The sequence below is a fragment of the Salvelinus alpinus genome, unplaced genomic scaffold (genome assembly GCF_045679555.1).
Source record: "Salvelinus alpinus unplaced genomic scaffold, SLU_Salpinus.1 scaffold_40, whole genome shotgun sequence".
NCBI lineage: Eukaryota > Metazoa > Chordata > Actinopteri > Salmoniformes > Salmonidae > Salvelinus > Salvelinus alpinus.
This window is the reverse complement of record NW_027255981.1, coordinates 378649-404288: the sequence shown is the minus strand read 5'-3', so window position 1 is coordinate 404288 and position 25640 is coordinate 378649. Positions and strand designations below refer to the sequence as shown.

Here is a 25640-nt window from a genome sequence, read left to right as displayed (position 1 = left end):
TATCATGTGTGCTGAAGAAGTAAAACAATCTTGTTTATTTCCAGCGCAAAAGGAATGCTTTTGCAAAACGTGTCCATCTTCAACACTTTCATAAGTGCTAGATTAAAATGTAGCGGCAGGATACAATTGAGCTTGTTACATTTCCCAAGGAGAGTAGACATTCTCAATCAGGTCTTAAAATATTTATTAAGCCCTGTATAAATAAAAAATATATTCAGATGCATCAAAGGTTGCTAGAAAAAAAATACACATGAAACTTTCTCCACAGAGAAACTAAACAAGCTAAGTCACTGGTCAAAAGTCCAACCACTCTGCCATATACACACAGTTGGAGGGGGATATCTCGCCTCCTTCGTGACAGTCATCAAACACCTAAGAAAAGAGACGTAAATAAATGTACACTCCTGGAAGAATCCTGCATCATCAAACCTACATAATACTTAATTTCCCTTTTTCTAGCACTTCCTGCTGGCTATCTGGCTACAGGTGAAGTACCTTTTAATAGAATTGGTAAAACACTTAGGATCAGAAATATGCAGGTCTCCTTCCTTTCCTTCTTTCTGCCCAGCCCTAGGTCAAAACATGCCGTTCTAGTATTTGACGAGTGACTGGGCTCTCCAATGTCCACACTAGCATACCACTTACGGCCAAACTATACAGGGCATGTGTGTTTACATGTTTTCTACATGCGTCTCTGAAGCGTTCTCAACTGATAAAGTGGCTGGCGTTTTAATTTGTGCCTCTGTTTGCTGCTTTTGGTGCAGCAAACTATAAACAACGCTAATGAAGGAAACCACAACACTACTGATGTAGTTTGGGTGTTAGACACAGTGTACAAAATATTAGGAACACCTTCCTAATACTGTTGCACCCCCCTTTTGCCCTCAGAACAGCCTCAATTAATCTGGTCATGGACTCTACAAGGTGTCAAACGCGCTCCACAGAGAGCCATGTTGATTCCAATGCTTTCCCACAGTTGTCGAGATGTCCTTTGGGTGGTGGACCATTCTTAATACACACAGGAAACTGTTGAGCGTGAAAAACCTAGCAGTGTTGCAGTTCTTGACACAAACCAGCGCGCCTGGCACTTACTACCATAACCCGTTCAAAGGCTCTTCAATATTTTGTCTTGCCCATTTACTCTCTGAATGGCACACATAAACAATCCATGTCTCAATTGTCTCAAGGCTTGGAAATCCTTCTTTAACCTGTCTCCTTCCCTTCATTGACACTGATTGAAGTGAATTTAACAAGTCATATCAATAAGGGATCATAGCTTTTACCTGGTCAGTCGGTCATGGATAACGGTGGTCCTAATGTTTTGTACACTCAGTGTATATCCCGATTGCAATGTTTAATACCAAGTGATATGCTGGTATGGATATTGAAACGGAGCCACTTGGCTGCTGTTGCCTGTGAAGGAGGGCTCACCGGACAGAGGCCACAGGGCGCCTTGACCAGGCCTGTGGGCTGGATGATAGGGTTGACCCCTCTGTACAGCTTCATCTGGCCGTCCACACTGCCCACAGTCCCCTCCTTGGCCGCGATGATGGTCATCTCCACCTTGCCGTCGTAGATGAGCGTGTTCAGAATAGTCTCAATGTCCTCCATAGACAGGTCCACCTGCACAAAGTGCAATATTCAGACTTTCAACCTCCATAGGAAATACAGTTGAAGTCGGAAGTTTACATACACTTAGGTTGGAGTCATTAAAACTCGTTTTTCAACCACCAAATTTCTTGTTAACAAACTATAGTTTTGGCAAGTCGTTTAGAACATCTACTTTGCATGACACAAGTAATTTTTCCAACAATTGTTTACAGACAGATTATTTCACTTATAATTCACTGTATCACAATTCCAGTGGGTCAGAAGTTTACATACACTGCCTTTAAACAGTTTGTAAAATTCCAGAAAATTATGTCATGGTTTTAGAAGCTTCTGATAGACTAATTGACATAATTTGAGTCAATTTGAGGTGTACCTGTGGATTTATTTCAAGGCCTACCTTCAAACTCAGTGCCTCTTTGCTTGACATCATGGGAAAATCAAAAGAAATCAGCCAAAAATTGTCAACATCCACAAGTCTAGTTCATCATTGGGAGCAATTTCCAAACACCTGAAGGTACCACATTCATCTGTACAAACAATAGTACGCAAGTATAAACACCATGGGACCACACAGCCGTCATACCGCTCAGGAAGGAGACGCGTTCTGTCTCCTAGAGATGAACGTACTTTGGTGCAAAAATCAATCTCAGAACAACAGCAAAGGGCCTTGTGAAGATGCTGGAGGAAACAGGTACAAAAGTATCTATCCACAGTAAAATGAGTCCTAAATCGACATAACCTGAAAGGCCGCTCAGCAAGGAAGAAGCCACTGCTCCAAAACCGCCATAAAAAAGTCAGACTACGGTTTGCAACTGCACATGGGGACAAAGATCGTACTTTTTGGAGAAATGTCCTCTGGTCTGATGAAACAACAATGGAACTGTTTGGCCATGATGACCATCGTTATGTTTGGAGGAAAAAGGGGGAGGCTTGCAAGCCGAAGAACACCATCCCAACCGTGAAGCACGGGGGTTGCAGCATCATGTTGTGGGGGTGCTTTGCTGCAGGAGGGTCTGGTGCACTTCACAAAATAGATGGCATCATGAGGGAGAAAAATTATGTGGATATATTGAAGCAACATCTCAAGACATCAGTCAGGAAGTTAAAGCTTGGTCGCAAATGGGTCTTCCAAATGGACAATGACCCCAAGCATACATCCAAAGTTGTGGCAAAATGGCTTAAGGACAACAATGTCAAGGTATTGGAGTGACCATCAAAGCCCTGACCTCAATCCTATAGAACATTTGTGGGCAGAACTGAAAAAGTGTGTGCGAGCAATGAGGCCTACAAACCTGACTCAGTTACACCAGCTCTGTCAAGAGGCATGGGCCAAAATTCACCCAACTTATTGTGGGAAGCTTGTGGAAGCCTACCCGAAATGTTTGACCCAAGTTAAACAATTTAAAGGCAATGCTAGCAAATACTAATTGAGTGTATGTAAACTTCTGACCCACTGGGAATGTGATGAAAGAAATAAAAGCTGAAATAAATCACTCTCTACTATTATTCTGACATTTCACATTCTTAAAATGAAGTGGTAATCCTAACTGACCTAAGACAGGGAATTTTTACTAGAATTAAATGTCAGGAATTGTGAAAAACTGAGTTTAAATGTATTTGGCTCAGGTGTATGTAAACTTCCGACTTCAACTGTACACAGCAACTGTATGCTGAAAGGTGAGACTGTTACAGTTGTTACATTTGACCCCCTCACATTGTACCCTTTTCACCGTATTTGTACAGAGTACCAACCATACTGTAATGAAACCGCAGGGAGCAGGTCTCGAACCCTCAACCTTCTAGTCCGAAGTCCACCGCGCTATCGACTGTGCCGCAAAAGCATGCTCGAGCGGCAGAGTCGATATCCGCGCTTATAAACCCAGGGTCGTTACAATACTTTGTTGGCTCGGATATTTTCTTTTCGCATGGACCTTTCCGGCCCATTACCTGCAACTATGGCAGATTCATAACCAGGCCAGCGCAGACAGTACAGCTCTGTTTGGTCAATAGTGTGAAAATAGTCATGTGGACGATTATGTCCCGGTCCTCACCAACCAGTGGAGGATTCCACCCTGGTCTTGACAACTTTGGCCGTTATTGGCAAGAACGTGACAAAATTGCGGTCAAAACCGAACAGAATGTCGCCAGCAGCAGTCTCACCTTGCTGATGCCGAGTTCACAAATATACTTCCACACTTCGTGAGAGGTGGCAAAGGAGCTGTTTCTTTGCACCATGGGGTTCTGCTTGCTGTCCCTCGCCACCTCGGCCTAGAGGGTGACAAATAAACCAACATGGCCGTCGATATTATGTCCTAATAAACTCTTGGTTACCAGATAGCCTATAACTAGGAGCCAGAGTTGTTTCTGGCTATGTCAACCAGCCCTGCATTTAGAATTGGAAGAATTTTAGGGTGCATTCCAAAACAAATGCTAGTGCCCCAGAAGCCGTATAGATTGTCTTTATGGCATAATCTATTAGATTGAAGCATGCTTCACACTGTTCCCAACATTGATGTGCTCATATCAGTTAATTAGTAACTTATTTCCAAACATTTACACGACAGAACACACCCATTTCATTTCTGTGACTTGTACATTGTAAGACATTTGTCCCACTCCCATTCGGTGGACCCTTCACCTTACTCTGAAGGAATTTGAAACACTGCTGATTGAGAACCTCCACAAACTCAGACTCAAAGTCCTGGTCACTGTACCAGGCTCCCCCAGTCACCGAGCGGTCTGGCTGCAGGTTGTACAGCATGTAAACCTTCTTCTTTGACGCCTGGACAAACAACAACTCATTATAGGTAAGACTAAACACTTACAGAGTTTGTATAGCATGACTGCTGATGCATTCATTTTATTAAGTTATTATTATTATTATAAAATTATTAAGTGGTACTTTTTTTGATTCAACCATATCTCTGGTTTTTAAAACATGCATTTTAGAATATCTTAGTGTTTGGAGCTCGACTCACAGCCACTGATTTCACAGCCTTGATCAGCTTCTTGCTCTCTAGGTTCTTGAGGATCTTGTTGATCTCTGTCAGAGGAAGGTTGCTCTTATATCTAATGTCCCTACTCCAGATCCCTGTGTGAAAGCAAGGGGACAGTTCATGAATATACAAAATGGAAAGAACATTTCAAAGAAATACAACAACGGAAAATAATGTTGTGGTGGATACTGTGAAGTGTCAAGTGTGAACTGTGTGAGTTGGCCAGGTTTGAATGGACTTGATGGCCCCATCCAAAGACAACACCCATCTCTTACCCCCATAGCACTTGAGTAGATCGGAGAGGATCGGATAGATGTAAACAATATGCGGAAAATGTCACCTAGCCTATCAGAGGGAAAGGTGAAGCATTTGCTTATACCCTGTCTGATCTACCCAAGTAGGCTACCTAAGGGTGTAGGGGCTAGGGGTTGTCTGGACAGGACGCCTCTGAAATCCCTACCTTTGTTTCCTGCATCCTCAATGACCTGATAGACCAGCTTCTCTTGATTGTCGGAGCCTTTCATTTTGCTTTGGGACATAACAAACACAGCTGAAGTTCCGAATCATCCAGAAATAAAAGTCCTTCCTGAAGGCTTCCTTCAAAAAAACAAAAAACATTGTTAAATGTTGAATGACGATGCTGACATTTACCTTGCTGCCTGGGCATCCTTCATGCGGTATAGAAGTCCTGAGCTGTTTCGTAGAAGGTCCAACTGACCCTGTGTGCACAAGATTAAACTCGGTTACAACATTCCCATCCTCAGCATTGCGCTGTCAACCAGAACTATTGAGCCAATGTTTGGGAAAGGTGATCATTGATGAACACATGGATCTATCGTGCATCATGTTCTTTACCCTCACGTTTTTGCTACTGACCAACATGAACACGAGGTCATGACAACATTATCGTCCAACGCATATTACGGTAGTATCATTTATTGAGGAGAATTGACGGTTATCGTCGCTGGTGACAACATTGTGATGTGACAGACGATAGCCTAATCTATTTCAACTTGACTGGCAGTAAAGCGCAGAGTCAGGCAGCCCTCAGCAGGAAAGCGCATTGGTGGACATTCTGAGTAAACTGCCTATATTCCTATTTGCTAATGCACACTCCTTAACTAACCTGTGTCTACCCGCTTTTAAAAAACGAATTTTTCCCTTCAATAGGAATACAACTTTAGGCTATAGGCGTACATACACTTTCAGTTTTATGCATTCTGGCTTTCATGCAATGGAACAGTGAATTAATCGAACGGAGTTCCCTTTCAGAAAGTTGTTTGAATTGCTTCAAAACATAATGTAGGGGATTCATAGTTTGAAAGACAAACAATAGTGGTCTATAGAAAAACTGTTTAAAAAAATCCATAGGCCTACAGTTGAGCAACGCTTACTAAGAAATAAGTTATCCATGCCAGGCCAGCTTAATCGCTCCATGCGAATTGGCCCAACAGTCCTCCTACCAGGCCAATCACAAAAGCTTTAAGACAAGTTAGTTTTAAACAGTGTATAGCCTAAGAAATTGTCCTAAAAAGTTGCCACTTTCAAAAATACACAAATTTAAGTCGTAGGCATGTTCTAAGTACATAATCACGATGGAACAAAGGCTGATATCGCCCAACCCTAATGTACAAATCCACTCAACGTACCCATGACAGTGAGATCACAAACTCCTCTGTTTGTGATCTTGTCAACACCATTCTCATTGTCAAGCCAAACATGTTTGGCATGACAATTACATAAGGAGTCGTTAAGAGAGCAGAAACGGACGGGCACCCAGGCTACACCTGTGCCACTTACCAATGACAGTAGTCTGTTGATGGCCATGGCTCTCTGTTGAGCCTCCAAATTAGGCATGTCATTCTGGATCACCTGGTCTGTTATTCCACGAGGGAACTGTTGACAGAGCGCCTTTATCCTTTATAATATCAGAGTATAATATAACGTTACATTAACGTTAGTTAGCAACCTAGCTAGTCAGGACATCAGATTTACCATAAACTCAACTATAAATATCTTACTGCTTACTCAAATTATGATTGATGTAGCTAGATAGCTAGTCTAACTAGTAGATGAAGATCATTACAGTAGCTAGTTCATGTATTACACAGTCATGGCCAAAAGTTTTGAGAATGACACGAATATACATTTTCAAAAAGTCTGCTGCCTCAGTTTGTATGATGGCAATTTGCATATACTCCAGAATATTATGAAGAGTGATCAGATGAATTGCAATTAATTGCAAAGTCCCTCTTTGCCATGCAAATGAACTGAATCCCCCAAAAACATTTCCACTGCATTTCAGCCCTGCCACAAAAGGACCAGCCGACATGTCAGTGATTCTCTCGTTAACACAGGTGTGAGTGTTGACGAGGACAAGGCTGGAGATCACTCTGTCATGCTGATTGAGTTCGAATAACAGACTGGAAGCTTCAAAAGGAGGGTGGTGTTTGGAATCATTGTTCTTCCTCTGTCAACCATGGTTACCTGCAAGGAAACACGTGCCGTCATCATTGCTTTGCACAAAAAGGGCTTCACAGGCAAGGATATTGCTGCCAGTAAGATTGCACCTAAATCAACCATTTATCGGATCATCATGAACTCCAAGGAGAGCGGTTCAATTGTTGTGAAGAAGGCTTCAGGGCGCCCAAGAAAGTCCAGCAAGCGCCAGAACCGTCTCCTAAAGTTGATTCAGCTGCTGAGGACTGGGGTAAAGTCATTTTCTCTGATCCCCTTTCCGATTGTTTGGGGCATCCGGAAAAAAGCTTGTCCGGAGAAGACAAGGTGAGCGCTACCATCAGTCCTGTGTCATGCCAACAGTAAAGCATCCTGAGACCATTCATGTGTGAGGTTGCTTCTCAGCCAAGGGAGTGGGCTCACTCACAATTTTGCCTAAGAACACAGCCATGAATAAAGAATGGTACCAACACATCCTCCGAGAGCAACTTCTCCCAACCATCCAGGAAGATTTTGGTAACGAACAATGCCTTTTCCAGCATGATAGTTATCACTTTTGCCTTATGGCAAGGTGCTCTAAGTGGCTCGGGGAACAAAACATCGATATTTTGGCTCCATGGCCAGGAAACTCCTCAGACCAGAAGGGTCAACACTGCAAATATTGACTCTTTGCATCAACTTCATGTAATTGTCAATAAAAGCCTTTAACACTTATGAAATGCTTGTAATTATACTTCAGTATTCTGTAACATCTGACAAAAATATCTAAAGACACTGGAGGCAGCAGACTTTGTGAAAATGTATATTTGTGTTATTCTCAACTTTTGGCCACGACTGTACAGTAACGTTAGTTAGCTCACTATAGCTACATGCATCAAACTGTCATTGTCAAACTTGTGGGACTAGAAGTCAAGGGTTGAAAACATTGGCTGAAAGAATTGAAACGCCTTCTTTAGCAGATTTGTTTAGTTTTATAAGGCAGATTTAAAAGTATCTAAGTCCCTTGGTCTATGTCTTGCTAGCTAGCGTTAGTTGGCCAGATGTATCCAATTGGAGCAAGTGAAAATAGACAGCTAAGTTACCTAACTAGATTGCGTGCTAGCCTATGCTAGGGACTTCTTGACAGCGACAAACCTGTTTTCAATGTCTACAGGATCTGTGGATTCTTTCTTTACTTTCTTTACATCCGCCATCGTGGACAGTTGTACAATATTATATAGGTAACGCTAGCTAGCTAACAATGCAATTCATCAACAATTGAACATGTGACTCTGAGTCCAAGTCGCATTTAGGTGGCTATATAGAAGCCCGGAAATTGCATTTTAAAAACGTAGAAAATACCTTTCACTGTAGTAGTTCAATTCATTTATAATTTTATTTCTTTTCTAAGCCTATTGTCATCAGTATTTTAGTATTTAGTGAGTGATTTGGTGCATTTTGTAACAATAACACATATTCTTTGATAATGGTTTATTATAATGAAAGAGCGTGCGAGACATGCATAGAACGCAGTGGATTACATTTCTATGGCGCGAGCATTCAACGTTTTCCAGGTATTTCAGGAATAGCAAAATGATAGCTAATATAATAAAAGTTGAGAATAAACGATGAAAACATCGTGAATCCTGCCATTGGCTGTGGTGGTTGCTAAGGTGTAACGTTATGTTTCTCCGTTGCTGCATCGCATCTGCTTTGTAACATCAGCGGAAACTGTTCAAAGCAGCTATAGCAGGTTAAAAACTTTATCCGTCTTAAACACTTTATAATAACACATGTCACTTTTGCAATGGTCTGATGAAAATGTTTTTATCGCTGCATTTTTATTATAGGACCGAACATGACAGCCGGTTGCATTGTGGTGCCTCATCATATCGATTCGAATCCCCCCTCCTGGTAAAGCCAAGGATGAGATAGACACCACAACTCCTCTTGAGATCAAATCATGCGTGTATCCATAATGTGTGGAGGATGCATTAATATATTGTATGTACCGCATTTATGTTTGAATATTGTTTTCACATTGTTTCATAGTTTTTTGTGTGTGATATCCACAATGCACTGATAGATTACATCTACCCTAGATTCAACGGTTTTTGACAAACAACATATATTGCTGCCTAGATATCCCAGATGTCACTATCTACTACACTCTGGATGGTACTAAACCAGAGGCGATGAAGAGACCAGGGTTTGGAGAGAACAGCACTTTGAAGTATAGCGGACCAATATGCTTACCTGAGGACAAAGTGTCAGTCATAGCTCTGGCTATTACCAGGTTGAATTGTGAAAGGATTCTACAAAAATATATCACACAAAGACATTTATTGTTTCATTGCCATTCAGTCCTGGGTTAAATCAGATTTTGTTTTCCCTGTACCATGGAATTAACATAAGTCCAAGCAGGGATACCCTAAATACTTGACTTATTTGATCCATGTCTGGTGCTGTTATATTATTATAATTGCTATTATGGATAATAGATGACTGAAACTGACCTTATGTTTATCAGCCTTGTCACCAAGCTATTTCTGGTGGAGTATGTGCCCTCAGACGAGCCACCTTCCATTGAGGACAAGGAAGAGAACTTTCTGAAGGAGTATGAAGGAGGCCTCCCTAGACAGGTATAGTCAGGCATATTTGCATGCGAACTACTTCATTTCATGTAACATGTAATGACAACTTATGATAAGATATGTCACATTGCCGGTTTGCATCACAGTTGCTATAAAGCTAAAGAACTTTACTAAAATGTCATGCTTCTTCACAGATTTGTTGCAGAAGCCTAGCAATGGCGTGACATAACTGACACAACAGTTATTACATGTTAGGCTACACCAGGCATTCTCTTGAAAACTGTATACATCACAATGATGGAGCATTCAAACAAATGTGTTACCATCTGCATCAATATCTGTTCTGAACAAGCTGAGGTGAAGCTGAGTATACTGTTACTGTGGATCTATTGTATTGCTCTGTTTCTCACAGGAGATGGGGACAGAGAACGGTTCTGGAGATGCCTCACTGAAGCTTCAAGGTATGTCTAATTTAATAACTTTTACTAATGAGCAATTTACACTGCCTAAACAACATGACAAAGATAGCCCTTTAGGGAAATTAGTATTGAGCTATTTCCCAATGCCCTATAAAAGTATTAGTGTCACAAAAATATTTGTGTATACTTGACCATACTGCGGTCATGCTGTAATGTAAGTACTAAATATCATATTCATATGCAATGCACAACACTGTTAGAAACTCAATATCAGTATTTATAAATGCTTGTCTCAATAAGTGCAAGCTGCTGTGTCAGTGCATACCATTGAATTAAGAATTAGAATAGGATCTCTGGTGCAAACACTGTCAAACTGACATTTACTATATATATATATATATATATATATATATATGGAGATTCATATAATACTTATAAACTTTATAACATTCATAAGCTATCAATAATACCCTTTATAATATGAAGGGGATTATTGATTGTTTATGAATGTTATGCAGTGTAAGAGCGTGTACGTTTTGGTAATAGCTGTGTGTGTCTTCTTTAGTCCCAAAGACCTGCAGGCCCCCTTAAGGTCCATGGTTCCTCAGCAGCCGTCTAGGGCTTATGTCCCATGTCTTCACATCGTTCTCAGACACTGGTACATTCACCAAAAATATATTGTGAATATTATTTAAGCAATAAGGCCCGAGGGGGTGTGGTATATGGCCAATATACTACGGCTATGGGCTGTTCTTAGGCACAACGCAACGCCCGGTTTATAATTCTATTTATATTATCAATTATATTATATCATTATTACGGTGATGATGGTGACTGGTAGTAATATGGTCAATTATCAGAATCTGCTAAGAGTTAACAAATACATTCATGTGACCCATGTGGGAATCAAACCCACAACTCTGGTGTTCCAAATTAGCCTATTCTACCAACAAAAAATTCTGCATGGACATTCAACATGAGATCACAAACAGGCTGCCATGCAAAGATGATCAAATCATATGAGCAAATACAGCTCCTTACTTAGAACGCCACAGAACATGAATTATTTATTGTTGAATGCTCTTTCAGACTGCAAGCTTGGAAGACAGTCCTTTCAAAAACCTAACCAGCACTCAAATGTCAAGGATCCAAAGGGAGACAGACTTTCTGAGGTGAGTGAACAGAAAGTGAGAGAAAGAAAGAGAAAAAGCATGAGACAAAGATGCAGAGAGATTGTTTCTAATGGAGAAGCGAATGATACCAGGTATCACCCCAGTCCTAAAACCACCTTCTACTATTAATACTGCTACTATTGTTAACATTTTGTTGATGGCCTACTCTTTGATTGTATGCACATTTTACAGTGTGGCATTTAACATTAGGTCAATCTTACTGTGTTTGTTTTTCCCTATTAAGATGCAAAAAAATGCCACCACAAAATAATAGGAATTCAGGGAAAATCCCGAAAAGTATTTGGAGATATTTAGCATATTGCAGTATATAGCTGCAAAATGGAAATGCAGTTTTGTTTCATGCAGTGTTTTAAGTCGTTTTTCCACTTTGTCACCCAAGGCTAACGGGTCTGTGTATTCTTTCAGGCCTTTCAATTCAATGTTCAATTTGGCCTGTGTGTTCATTCTGGCATTTCAATTCAATGTTCGTCAGCCCAGGTTTGGGTTTCTCTTTTGTCTTTAGATGGGCTTGTGTGTCCACTGTAAAACAATGGTGCGTGTCAACACCCCCACATGTGTGGTATGTGAGGCCTCCAGCTCCAGCCTCAGGCCAGCTTAAGACTCCAGGTAAATATGAAGTTTACTGCCACAAACACTCCGCTTTCAAACATCTTGTGACTTTGCACATCTACACGTTTGAATATAGAATACTTTATTTGGGGGTGTGTTAACATTTACCTTTTCAATCCAAAGCAGTGTAAATGTATTGGTTTTCTCTCTTGCAGTGTGTGTGTGTATGTGTACACCTGTCCACTCACTTTCTTTTTCTGTGCTGTAGAACAAGGTGATCTGTCAGTCAAGTGTGGAACCCGAAAACCCTCCTCATATCTCAAATTGTGTCACCTGTGAAACTAAACTACTGCGGCCACCCACTGTAAGAGCTCATTGATTGTATTAGAGTAGCCTAATTATCCTTATTATGCTTAGTTTAGACTTGTATAAATGCCTAGGTTTTTGTTGTGGTATGTAATTAGTCAGAAAGCAAGTGATGGTCAATTTCTTCAACAAATGATCAGGTCTATATACACTGCTCAAAAAAATAAAGGGAACACTTAAACAACACAATGTAACTCCAAGTCAATCACACTTCTGTGAAATCAAACTGTCCACTTAGGAAGCAACACTGATTGACAATAAATTTCACATGCTGTTGTGCAAATGGAATAGACAAAAGGTGGAAATTATAGGCAATTAGCAAGACACCCCCAATAAAGGAGTGGTTCTGCAGGTGGTGACCACAGACCACTTCTCAGTTCCTATGCTTCCTGGCTGATGTTTTGGTCACTTTTGAATGCTGGCGGTGCTTTCACTCTAGTGGTAGCATGAGACGGAGTCTACAACCCACACAAGTGGCTCAGGTAGTGCAGCTCATCCAGGATGGCACATCAATGCGAGCTGTGGCAAGAATGTTTGCTGTGTCTGTCAGCGTAGTGTCCAGAGCATGGAGGCGCTACCAGGAGACAGGCCAGTACATCAGGAGACGTGGAGGAGGCCGTAGGAGGGCAACAACCCAGCAGCAGGACCGCTACCTCCGCCTTTGTGCAAGGAGGAGCACTGCCAGAGCCCTGCAAAATGACCTCCAGCAGGCCACAAATGTGCCGTTGCAGTAGAGAACCTTGTGCATTTCAGGTAAAATAACAACTCAATATTTATATCCCAGAACAAATTAGCTAGCAACAGCAAGCTAGCTAAATCGGAAAATTAGCTAGCAAGTGCAAGCTAACTAGCTAAATTGCCATACATGTTTAATGCTTTTCGACCTGTCCCCAAATTAATGTAATTGGTTCAGAGTTTGTTTTGATATTTTAACCTTTGTGTAGTGATCGCGTTTGGTGTGGGGGGACAAAATAAATGTATGCACGATGGCGCACACGCCATTCCGTGTAAGAATACATTTTTTGAGAAGTCAAGGTGCTACCATAGGTTTTTTAACATTTTTCTCTCTAGGTTGTTTTGGGCAGTCAGAGTGCCCCGCCACTTCCATCTGGAGAAGGCAAGATGGTGTCCTGTTCTAAGTGCAGTATTGGTTGTAGCCAAACTGACACTCACAAAAATGGCTGACCAATGGAGAACCATCATCCACACCTCCCACTAAAGCCCGCCCACAGCGGTGGGGTCAAAAGTGCAAACGAGGAACTAGTGTTTCAATCAACAAAAGGTTTCAAAAGCAAAAAATAAAAAAAGATGCACTGCAAGCAAAGGGGGCAAAATGGAGGGTGGTTGATAGCGAAATGAAATTGGAGTTTTGTTTTCAAATACATTTTTTGTTCTCAAAATCTTTTTGGGGGAATAAAATGCATAACGTTTTGCGCTCTATTACAAAATATTTTATTGCAAATTGTATTCATTTTTTAATTTTTTTACTTTTGAAGCCTCTTTTTTGCTTTCAGAACAATTCTTTTTGATTGAAAATAAAAAAGTTTTGCTCTAGACAAATGTACCTCCATAGTTTTGGCTCTGTACTCCAGAACTTTGAAATTAAACAATAACTATGAGGTTAAAGTACAGACGGTCAGCTTTAATTTTAGGGTATTCTCATCCATAGAAATTACGGCACTTTTTGTACATAGTCCCCCCCAGTTTAGGGAACCAAGAGTATTTGGACAAATTCACATAATCAGAAAGCATTCATACCCCTTGACTTATTCCAAATTTTGTTGTCTTACACCCTGAATTTAAAATGGATTTACATAATTGTTCTCTCTTACCCAACTACAAACAATACCGCATAATGACAAAGTGAAAACATGTTTTTAGAATCAGAAGTATCTCATTTACATAAGTATCCACACCCCTGAGTCAATACATGTTAGAATCACCTTTGGCAGCAATTACTGCTTGGAATCTTTCTGGGTAAGTCTCTAAGAGCTTTGCACACCTGCATTGTACAATATTTTCCCATTATTCTTTATACAAGTCTTCAAGCTCTGTTAAATGGGTTGTTGGTCATTGCAAGACAACCATTTTCAAGGCTTGCCATAGATCTTCAAGCATATCTAAGTCAAAACTGTAACTCTGCCATTCAGGAACATTCACTCTCTTCTTGGTAAGCAACTTCAGTGTAGATTTGACCTTGTGTTTTAGCCTATTGTCCTGAAAGGTAAATTCATCTCCCAGTGTCTGGTGGAAAGCAAACTGAACCAATTTTCCCTCTAGGATTTTACCTTTAGCTTCATTCCATTTTTTTTCTTCTTGAAACTCCCAAGTCTGTGATGATAACAAGCATACCCATAACATGATGCAGCCACCACTATGCTTAAAAATATGGAGAGTGCTACTCAGTCATGTGTTGTATTGGATTTGCCCCAAACATAATACTTTGTATTCAGGACAAAACATGTATTGCTTTGACACATTTTTTGCAGTATACTTTTTTATTCTGTACAGGCATCCTTTTCACTGTCAATTGCGTTAGTATTATGGAGTAAAAGTACTGTAATTTCTAAACGGTTCACCCAATATGGATGACAATACCCTCAAATTAAAACTTTAACCTCAGTCATTGTATCATTTCAAATCCAAAGTGCTGGAGTACAGAACCAAAAGAACAAAGAATGTGTCACTGTCCAAATACTTTTGGATCTCACTGTACAGTATATTCCAGCAAGCAAATGAAGACAGAATTTGCAATGTGAGTGAGTTTTTCTTTAAATAATTGCCACTTGGACTGCAGAATTTTTTAGAAATGCAAGTGTACAAAATTACAATAAAATATCGTCCTTCAGTCACACCTCACCATAGGTTCTCACAAATATAATGACCACAAAGAAACGGTGTAACATAAAATGGATACACTGAATAGCACAGGCATTTCCAGATGTATTTTTTCCTCCTTCTGACTGGTTGCCTGTATAGAAATATAAACTCTACAACAGACAAAGCTCCACAGACAACGACAATTTGACTAGTACACTCAATATGGCTACCAGTTCACCAATGGAACGTTAACTTACATGGGAATGTCCATTCTAGTAATTATATTTCTATGGCCTGAATACTGTCCTATCCCGTTTCCTGTCTCACCGCCGTAGCCGCAGGAAGAAGGCGTGTCGGCACTCCTTGCTATCCAGCGGGTAGTATTTGTCGTAAAAGTCCAAGATGTACTCCTCAGTCTTGAAGCCAAACTTCTGGTATAGGAGCATGGCGGGGTTACTGGCAGAGACGTGTAGAGTGACGTCTTTTCCCATGCAGGTCTGTGGGGGAAAGAGAACCTTGCTTGAAAAGACACCTTCCCTTTTCTCAACCACTTAACCGGTGCTGTTGTAGATCGATCCAAACAATTTAAGTGACTTTCATGGTTATTTATTTATAGTTATTTCTAGCAGTCTCGAGCTGACTCGACTAATTCTAATGTAGCCGTTGGGTCAAGTTAGTCCCTGGTCTAAAAAGCACTAACCACCAGTACAGTGACTTTACACAGTGTACAAAACACCTTCCTAATATTGAGTTGCACCCCCTTTTGCCCTCAGAACAACCTCAATTTGTCAGGGCATGGACTCTTCGAGGTGTTGAAAGTGTTCCACAGGGATGCTGGCCCATGTCGACTTCAATGCTTCAATGTTGTGTCAAGTTGGCTGAAAGTCCTTCGGGTGGTGGACCATCCTTGACACACATGGGAAACTGTTGTGTGAAAAACCCAGCAGCATTGCAGTTCTTGACCGACTGAAATCGGTGCGCCTGGCACCTACTACCATACCCCATTCAAAGGCACTTACATTTTTTGCCTTGCCCATTCACCCTCTGAATGGCACACATACACAATCAATGTCGTAATTGTCTCAAGGCTTAAACATTATTCCTTAACCTGTCTCCTCCAATTCATCTACACTGATTGAAGTAGATTTAACAGGTGACATCCTTAAGGGATCATAGCTTTCAACTGGTCAGTCTGTCATAGAAAGTGCAGGTGTTCCTAATGTTTTATACACTCAGTGTCTATTACAATGACGTGTATATGATGGCAATATGGCTCTATACAATGTGGTTTAGAGACTATTAAAGCTGCACTTCACCACTTTATGTAGACGCCAGTATAGTGCCCCTTTAATTGCTGCTTGCAACTGTAGTATTGTTGTTTTAATAATCATTATTATGATTTTGTTACCATACCTGAATGAGATGGTAGATCATGAATGTAGCGATCCCAGCCCTCCTCCACTCGGGATGCACCAGCAGGAAGGAAATGTAGGCCTCGTTGTACTTCACATCCGGCACCATGAACCCAAAGCCGATCACCACCTTCTTATAAAGGACCACTACGCTGAAGTCTGGGTACTGGAGACACTCAGAGAGATCCACGCCTGATAGGAGATTCAGAGAGAAAATCAGCCATCAATCTAAAACTGAGGGAAATATGTCTCAACCCCAAATGAATGGAAAAGATAAGAACTGACTAAAATCAGGAAATTAGATGATGCTCATCTTTTCCATTCATTTGGAATTGAGGCATATAGCTGGATCTACACAACGGATGGCCTGGAATATAACTCGACACAAGGATACTTTTGAGGTCTGGAACATCTGACAGATTTTTTTTTTTTTTATTAAATGTCCCTTTTAAGTTCCCAGTCTGACATGTAAAAATGATCAAGTAAAATCAAAATGTGATAGTATGGCCCTGTTCAGTCTCCTACCTGGCCAGAAGATGTCGTGGCACATGGAGTTAACGGAGGGGATGTGGTTGGGCCGGACGTAACAGTAGTCGATGGGGGCCTCTGGCTTGGGGACCCAGCAGGGGTCCTTCCTGTGGGGGTAGGCACGGATCTCCGCCAACAGCTTCAGCTTCATAGGCTTGTTCTCGTAGTCTCTCCTGGTGATGGATTCATTAGTGCACACCGTAGCAAAACGTTTTGCAATGGGAAACATTTCGCAACCAAAACGAGAGTTTCTTATTGGAGAAGTTCAAATAGTCACTCTGTTTCAGTCCATTTTTTTCTCGCTCGATTTGGTGTCTAGTGAATATAACCAAGGAGATGGGATAGAAAATAAATGCCATGAATAGAGCCAACATGATTTCTTAATTTATGTGTCAGAGAGGAATGACTATTCTTCATAATGTATTTCAATCTGAATGTAACAAAGATATTGGCCACGTTCAGGAGGGCTACATACTGCACGTAATAGATTAGAAACGGCATGAATTGAGCCACAATAATATTGATTCCTTCCATGCTGTGATTGTTATACCTCACCTTGAGTATCAGGGTTTAATTACAGGTTAATGTCATAGGTCAGTTGGTCACAAATGTCTCTTACCATATTAGGGGTATAAAGGCTGCATGTGGTGTGCCTCATGAAGGAGGTAAGGGCGTGTGGCATACCTTATGAAGGGTTTGAGGATGCGGGAGGTGTACGGGCTCTTGATGCCTTGGTCTATGCTGGCGTCGGAGCCCATGAGGCGGTGCCAGAAGGACACTGTGGGCTGGTGGTACCCTCTTCTGCTGGACACCGTTGTCTAAAGGGATCAAATGCATTCCATAGACGTGTGATTGAAGCAAAAGACGTATCACGCATGTGATATAATGTGTTTGGAAATATTCAAACCATTCCTCTCGTTCGTGACCATTCATAACAAATCTGAATTTTATCATAAATCCACATAGCAGAGTTTTTATCCAAAGCGACCAACAGTACAGAGAGTGCATATATTTGTGTATGTGTGTGATTTGTGCACAAATTTGACATCTGTGCTTGTGGTAGTGAAGGTGTACCTGGAAGCGGTCGAGGATTCGGAGGTCCTGGCTGGTGGTGCGGTACTTCCCCGCGCCGGAGCCCTCGTAGCGGCCCTGTCCCCCCTCCTGGGCCCCGTACAACCCTCCCACCAGACTGAGGGTGGCACTGACCGCCTGGTCAATGTCCAGCAGGGGGAGCCCTCTCTGGCGCTTGGCCTTCCTCACCAGTAGCTTCCGGTGCAGCCGCTTGGCATGCGCAGTCACCGCCAGCGCTTGCGGACAAGCCTCCAGGCGCTGCAGCAGCACACGCTCCTCATACAGGCTGAGGGGGGCAAACCGGGGCTCTGAAGGGGGGGAACCCTTCCCCTTCTCTGTTAAGGCCCCCCTCCTCCTCTCCCCGCCACCCCGGGCCCCCCTGGCCACATTGGATTGGCCATCGCCGTGCCCCCGCCTCTCGTCGTCTTCATCATTCCGGCCGCGGCCCTCCTCGTCGTCACTCTCTGCTTCCTGCTTGATGTGCGCCCCTGCCACCCCAGGCCGCAGCTTCTTGCGAATGACAAGGGCGCCAGTGCCCAGGGACATACTGGGTGAGGGGATGTACTCGATGCCGGGATCGATGACGCCTTCGCCGTCCAGCTCCTCGTCATCTGGAGTTTCAAATCAGAAAGGGGAAATATTAACGATACATTCTGTGAGATTTCCAGCCATTCACTGATAATTTCAACTAATTAAATACCACTTTTGAGTGGTATTCATTCCTATAGCACTACAGACAGATACTGTATATCATAGAAATCAATTGATATTGGCATGTAATGCACCTTGGAATATTGCTTCATTGTTGACGTTTTTTGTTGACGTTCATTGTGCCATTAAATGCTATCAGACACCATTTCTCATCTTGCCTTTTCTATCTAGACTAAAAACTCCAAGATCAAAGGGGACCCCGACTTCTTACCGTGAAAGAGCGCCATCGGTGGCATGACGTCAGGGATGAGGTCAGCCTCCGACAGCAGGCTGGGCGTGGCTGAGTGGGAGGCGGGGGTGCCGGGTGCAGAGAAGTCCGGAGAGGGCGATGGCGAGGGGCTGGTGAGTGGCGTTCGGTCCGATGAGCTCATTGAGGAGAAGTCCACCACCTCACCTTTCTCCAGGACCAAGTCGGGTCTCCGCCCGCCGCCACGGCCGCTGAACTTGACAGGCGTGGAGGAGGCGCTGTGATCCATGTACCCTGCCGCCTCCTTCTGCGCCCGCCGGATGTCCTTCGCCTCGTGGGTGCGTGAGCGCTTTTCTTTCAGCTGCATGGCGCTTTCCACCGGATTCCGGCCCACGCGCTTCCGTAAGCCTTCCACCGTGATGATGGGGTCCAGGGTTGGCTTGGAGGCGGCTGAGAAAGTAACAAACGCCAGCTAAGCAAATTGTTAAACAAAAAGGGCTCTAAATGCTCAATCAAAAACACATGCATGTACAGTCGCCTGGAGGGGTGAATTTATTTTATACAACAGTAGCTGCTTATCCCTCAAAAGCATATAATTGATTCACACAACAGACTTTGCACAATTCTGCAAACTGCTTAGGGTTAACTACCTCTAACAATAGAAGTGTGAATTTATCCCTGTCATTTTTAAAGTCATATCCCTCCTTGACTTTTCCTAAATAAGTCTATTTAACACACTGACGTTATTATAATTTCTTTATCACCAAATAATATTTTGGTTGTGTCTGAAAATGTGAAAACTTAAGGTTATTTATGAGTGTTCTGCAGTTCACCTTTAGACTTTAGGGAGGCCACCGAGGACTTGTCTCCATCTGGGCGCAGGGTGGGGGGACGGTTCTGCACCAGCTTCCACCAGCCCGGCTCGCCAAACTCCTGGGCCCCTGAGCGGAAGAACGTGGGGCTCCCCACCGACAAACAGCCCGCCACTGTGCTCCACCATGTGGAAGTCTTCTTTCTGCAGGTGAAGGTGAGGCGTCAAAAACACTAACCATTTACAAAATACTAGACTGGAAAAGAATAATTCAAACATAGCTCTTCTTTCCACAAAGGTTGGGTCAAGTTCCAAGTCTGTCCGCTCTTGATATTCTGATAATTGACTGAACGATTATCAGGTTTTCTGTTTACATTTTTAAGGTTGTATGCAAACTTATCAAAACCTTACCAACTGACAACCAAATGAATGTTGTTCTCTTTCTAACCTGGTGCCCAGTAGGAAGGTCCAGTGTCTCCCAATAAAGGCACAGATGTCCTCCTTCCATCTAAAGTAGCCTTGACGCCCCGTGCCCTCCAACGAAAGGTTGTACATGGCCAACATAACCACCTGAAATAAAACAGAAAACACACCGAACTGCAATGAAAACCAGGAAAATAAAATATGACATTTGTCCAGTACTCATTTCAGAGTGCTGTTGCCCAGAACAAATATAATCACTGAAATAAAGTCTACAGCATTATACCATACTTTGCAACTTTATACTTGTTCATACTGTAGATAAGGATCTTGCCCCATATGTTTTTATTAAGGTGTTCCCTCTTTTGACCCTGTTCATGTTCTTATTATCTTATGTAAGCTGCACTACAAATCAGTTCTTTATTGTAAACATTGTGGCACATATACCTGTTGCCAGGTGAGTCTCATCCTCTCAAAGGTCTCCTTGACATCTTCCGTACAGTCATAGCAGGTGAACTTGAAGAAGTTGTCTCCTTTCAGGTAGCTGGGTTGCTCTCCGTGCAGCTGTGCTGAATGGTGGGGATGAGAATAAATAGACCGCTAAGAGACAAAGCATTCTGTTCATTTCATTCTCATTCTTTATTTGAAAAGCATGTACGGTGCAACAGGACACGACATCCAAATATAGACTTGTGCGAATTTATAGAGAAAAGCAGCAGCCCATTTTAATATCTATGGATGGACAGATAAGGCCAACCCCACTGAAATTACTGAGGAAATAACTGCGCAAAATATACTCCAAATCGTTGTGATTTGCAATTGTTATGTGATATTGAGAAAGAATGACGCCCCGTCACAGGGAGAGGTCGCTCTCCCTCCCTGCTTTCGGTGCGCCCCCAGGGACTGCCTGGCCTTCCTCTCACCGATGGGGATCCACTTGTGGCACTTGTCGCAGTAAAAGGCCATGTCCTCGTTCCAGCCACCCTCGGTGTCCTCCCCCAGATCGCTGTTGAGCGAGTCACCGCTCTGGTCGTGCGAGAGATCCACCGAGGCTTGGTCTTCCGACTCCACGATGAGCAGCGTCTCACCCTCCACCTCACCCTCCTCCAGCCCCTCCGAGGCAGAGTTGCACATGGCCTCATCTTCCACTTGGCCCCTCTGCTCACCACCGCTTTCCATCATCACCAGGTGGAGTCAGACAGTCTAATCCTGTGCAAAGAGTCAAGAGTCACAATTGTGTAAGGACATAACATTACCTACTACCTAACTAAACACTATGTATAGCCAACCTTTAGGGAACTAACTGCATGCTACGCATAGGCCTACATGTTTTTCAAAACCAGTGACAATCAATAGCTATCCAGAAGGGTGGCAATGGCTTCTGCAGTGTCAGCTAGTTTACTCCAAACCTGTAATTGATAAATCATTGGCCAGAGAATCTACAAATATGTCTATTGTAAAAGGCATGGGTGCTCATTTGCACAAAGACAGCCCAGTTTGAAAGAAAACTGCGGTGTACTACATCGCTTTATCAATATTCTAACACGAACATTAGCCATAGCTACACTACATGTCGCTACATAACAATTGTGAAGGCTGTTGTCAAAGTAGTTGTTGTTATGCCTGTGGTTGGTCGGAGCCCTACTGCCCTGATTCTCCTGTCGCACTCTGCCTTGAGCTCCTTGGTCAGACTTCGTTGCTCGAGCACTCGCAGATTCTCTCTCTGCTCTGTCTAAAATTATGGCTAGATGTGCTGTTGCTAGCTAGCTACCGTTAGCTGTCTGCTAGCAGAAAAGCATGCAGATGCTAACTCTAGTGTTAGCTAACGTAGGCTAAGCAAAAGGTAATGTTTCTCCCGACAACGTTCTCAATGTAGCTAGCTAAGTTGCAACGGACTTTTGCATGGGAAATACTGTACCCTACTAAGACACATGGCTAGATAGCTAACGTTGTCTGGGAATTGAAGCATACAGTAATTGAGCTGGTCCGCAGGCGAGCTAATTGTTTACCTCTTGGTCCCAGTTTTGCTTGAGATGCACTCCTGCAACGGTGCTCACCGTAAGTATCTCAGAAACGCCTAGTACAACTTTAGAGGTTGTATACATAGCTAGCTATCTAGTATTGCATGTAGTTTGGAGACACAGGGAATTGCTAAACAAGGAGTTGGATAACGTTAGCACAGCACAGGCCATCTCAGAAATGTGTCGATGAGTTTAGGCTGTGGAGTAGAGTACCGAGCAGGGTACCGACTCTGGAGACAGTAGAACAAATCGATGTAATCAACTTTGTAAACAATTATGCAATTCATAATAGTAATAATAATTTGCAAATATTCTGGACATAAAACACGAATTAAATCATGTAAAACATACAAAATGTGTTTAAAGTCTAAAATATAAGTGGCTAAATGAGATGCATACAAAGCTCTCCCTCCATTTGGCAAATCTGACCATAATACCATCCTCCTGATTCCTGCTTACAAGCAAAAACTAAAGCAGGAAGCACCGGTGACTAGATCAATAAAAAAGTGGTCAGATGAAGCAGATGCTAAGCTACAGGACTGTTTTGCTAGCACAGACTCGAATATGTTCCGGGATTCCTGCAATGGCATTGAGGAGTACACCACATCTGTCATTGGCTTCATCAATAAGCACATCATCGATGACGTCGTCCCCACAGTGACCGTACGTACATACCCCAACCAGAAGCCACGGATTACAGGAAGCATCCGCACTGAGCTACAGGCTAGAGCTGCCGCTTTCAAAGAGCGGGACTCTAACCCGGAAGCTTATAAGAAATATCGCTATGCCCTTCGATGAACCATCAAACAGGCAAAGCATGAATACAGGACTAAGATCGAGTCGTATTACACCGGCTCTGACGCTTGTTGAATGTGGCAAGGCCTGCAAACCATTACAGAGTACTGGGAAGCACAGCCGAGAGCTGCCCAGTGACACGAGTCTACCGGACGAGCTAAACTACTTCTATGCTCGCTTCGAGGCAAATAACACTGAAACATGCATGAGAGCACCAGCTGTACCCGGAAGACATATGTGTGATCACGCTCTCCGCAGCCGATGTGAGTAAGACCTTTAGACAGGTCAACATTCACAAGGCCGCAGGGCCGATGGATTACCAGGACGTGTACTGCGAGCATGCGCTGACCAACTAGCAAGTGTCTTCACTGACATTTTCAACCTCTCCCTGTCCGAGTCTGTAATACCAACATGTTTCAAGCAGACCACCAAAGTCCCTGTGCCCAAGAACACAAAGGCAACCTGCCTAAATGACTACAGACCTGTAGCACTCACGTCCGTAGCCATGAAGTGCTTTGAAAGGTTGGTAATGGCTCACATCAACACCATTATCCCAGAAACCGTAGACCCACTCCAATTTGCATACCGCCCAAACAGATCCACAGATGATGCAATCTCTATTGCACTCCACACTGCCCTTTCCCACCTGGACAAAAGGAACACTTATGTGAGAATGCTATTCATTGACTACAGCTCAGCGTTCAACACCATAGTGCCCTCATAGCTCATCACTAAGCTAAGGACCCTGGGACTAAACACCTCCCTCTGCAACTGGATACCTGACTTCCTGACGGGCCGCCCCCAAGTGGTAAGGGTAGGTAACAACACATCCGCCACACTGATCCTCGGCACAGGGGCCCCTCGGGTGAGTGCTCAGCCCCCTCCTGTACTCCCTGTTCACTCATGACTGCATGGCCAGGCATGACTCCAACACTATCATTACATTTGCTGATGACACAACAGTGGTAGGTCTGATCACCGACAACAACGAGACAGCCTATAGGGAGGAGATCAGAGATCTGGCCGTGTGGTGCAAGGACAACAACCTCTCCCTCAACGTGATCAAAACAAAGGAGATGATTGTGGACTACAGGAAAAAGAGGACCGAGCACGCCCCCATTCTCATCGACGGGGCTGCAGTGGAGCAGGTTGAGAGCTCCAAGTTCCTTGGTGTCCACATCACCAACAAACTAACATGGTCCAAGCACAACATGACAGTCATGAAGTGGGCACGACAAAACCCTATTCCCCCTTAGGAGACTGAAAAGATTTGGCATGGGTCCTCAGATCCTCAAAAGGTTCTACAGCTGCACCATCAAGAGCATCCTGACTGGTTGCATCACTGCCTGGTATGGCAACTGCTCAGCCTCCGACCGCAAGGCACTAGAGAGGGTAGTGCAAATGGCCCAGTATATCACTGGGCCAAGCTTCCTGCCATCCAGGACCTCTATACCAGGCGGTGTCAGAGGAAGGCCCTAAAAATTTGTCAAAGACTCCAGCCACCCTAGTCATAGACTGTTTTTGCAAACGGTACTGGAGCGCCAAGTCTAGGTCCAAGAGGCTTCTAAACAGCTTCTACCCCCAAGCCATAAGACTCCTGAACATCTAGTCAAATGGCTACCCAGACTGTTCACATTGCCCCACCACCTCCCCTCTCCACACCACTGCCACTCTCTGTTATCATCTATACATTGTCACTTTAATTAACTCTACCTACATGTACATGTCTGTATTTTTTTTAACTGCACTGTCGGTTAGGGGCTCGTAGGTAAGCATTTCACTGTAACGTCAAAACCTGTTGTATTCGGCGCATGTGACAAATACATTTTTTATTTGATTTGATCTTAAACTGTGACCTGTGCAAAAACACACCTGACAAAGGCCACCATCAATGAGGTCACCCAATGACTGGGGTATTTTGACAAAGGGGGTGTCAGGGGCAAAGTCAATCCTTGCCTTTTCTCCTTCCCGTGAATATTCAATCAGGTATAAATTGCAGTGGTTTAATCACTGGAAGGTAATCTGCTCCCTTTGTATCTTTGCTGATAGAAAATGTACAGTGCATGCAAAAGTATTCATCCTCTTTTCTTATTTTGTTGCATGACAACCTGTAATTTAAATGGATTTTTATTTGGATTTCATGTAATGGACATAAACAAAATAGTCCAAATTGGTGAAGTGAAATGAAAAAATTACTTGGTTCAAAAAAAATTATAATATTTCAAACGGAAAAGTGGTGCGTACATATGCATTCACACTCTTTGCTATGAAGCCCCTAAATAAGATCTGGTGCAACTAATTACCTTCAGAAGTAACATAACTTGTCAAATAAAGTCCACCTGTGTGCAATCTAAGTGTCACATGATCTGTCACATGTTCTCAGTATATATACACCTGTTCTGAAAGGCCCCAGTCTGCAACACCACTAAGCAAGGGGCACCACCAAGCAAGCGGCACCATGAAGACCAAGGAGCTCTCCAAAGAGGTCAGGGACAAAGTTGTGGAGAAGTACAGATCAGGGTTGGGTTATAAAAAATATCAGAAACTTTGAACATCTGACGGCGCAAAAAATGTCAAGAATATAGCATTGCAACAAACCTGCCAAGAGAGGGCTGCCCACCAAAACACATGGACCAGGCAAGGAGGGCATTAATCAGAGAGGCAACAAAGAGACCAAAGATAGCCCTGAAGGAGCTGCAA

The 25640-nt window shown here is 43.0% G+C and overlaps 3 protein-coding genes across 7 annotated transcripts; 1 reads left to right on the top strand and 2 right to left on the bottom strand.

Annotated features, from left to right (window-relative positions):
- Positions 1-167: 167 nt before the first annotated feature.
- On the bottom strand, positions 168-8343 carry LOC139566980 (DNA-directed RNA polymerase III subunit RPC6-like). The gene is made up of 9 exons (XM_071388371.1): positions 8199-8343; positions 6408-6525; positions 5259-5326; positions 5068-5135; positions 4590-4702; positions 4250-4393; positions 3772-3879; positions 1432-1623; positions 168-372 (listed from the first exon to the last, which is right to left on the bottom strand). Exons 1-9 carry the CDS (start codon positions 8255-8257, stop codon positions 295-297), a joined length of 948 nt encoding a protein of 315 aa, XP_071244472.1. The 5' UTR covers positions 8258-8343; the 3' UTR covers positions 168-294.
- Positions 8340-15472, top strand: LOC139566981 (double zinc ribbon and ankyrin repeat-containing protein 1-like). 4 transcript variants are annotated; one of them, XR_011673194.1, is made up of 8 exons: positions 8340-8617; positions 8769-8796; positions 8894-9047; positions 9186-9685; positions 10050-10098; positions 11146-11228; positions 11752-11855; positions 12067-15472. XR_011673194.1 is itself a non-coding variant. In XM_071388373.1 (8 exons), exons 3-7 carry the CDS (start codon positions 9239-9241, stop codon positions 11845-11847), a joined length of 441 nt encoding a protein of 146 aa, XP_071244474.1. In that variant the 5' UTR covers positions 8340-8796; positions 8894-9047; positions 9186-9238; the 3' UTR covers positions 11848-11855; positions 12067-15472. The 4 variants fall into 4 exon arrangements, 3 of the variants coding, with proteins under 3 accessions (XP_071244474.1, XP_071244476.1, XP_071244475.1); XM_071388373.1 differs by having other exon boundaries at positions 8340-8796; positions 9186-9339; positions 9574-9685; XM_071388375.1 differs by having other exon boundaries at positions 8340-8796; positions 9574-9685.
- On the bottom strand, positions 14644-22372 carry LOC139566977 (cysteine-rich protein 2-binding protein-like). Of its 2 annotated transcripts, none has more exons than XM_071388368.1 (11): positions 22134-22372; positions 21048-21333; positions 20572-20693; positions 20153-20274; positions 19727-19908; positions 18918-19343; positions 17999-18606; positions 17609-17742; positions 16922-17097; positions 16398-16588; positions 14644-15481 (listed from the first exon to the last, which is right to left on the bottom strand). In XM_071388368.1, the coding sequence occupies exons 2-11, from the start codon at positions 21304-21306 to the stop codon at positions 15308-15310; spliced, it is 2394 nt and encodes a 797-aa protein (XP_071244469.1). In that variant the 5' UTR covers positions 21307-21333; positions 22134-22372; the 3' UTR covers positions 14644-15307. The 2 variants fall into 2 exon arrangements, with proteins under 2 accessions (XP_071244469.1, XP_071244470.1); XM_071388369.1 differs by lacking the exon at positions 22134-22372 and adding an exon at positions 21748-22083.
- Positions 22373-25640: the final 3268 nt, after the last annotated feature.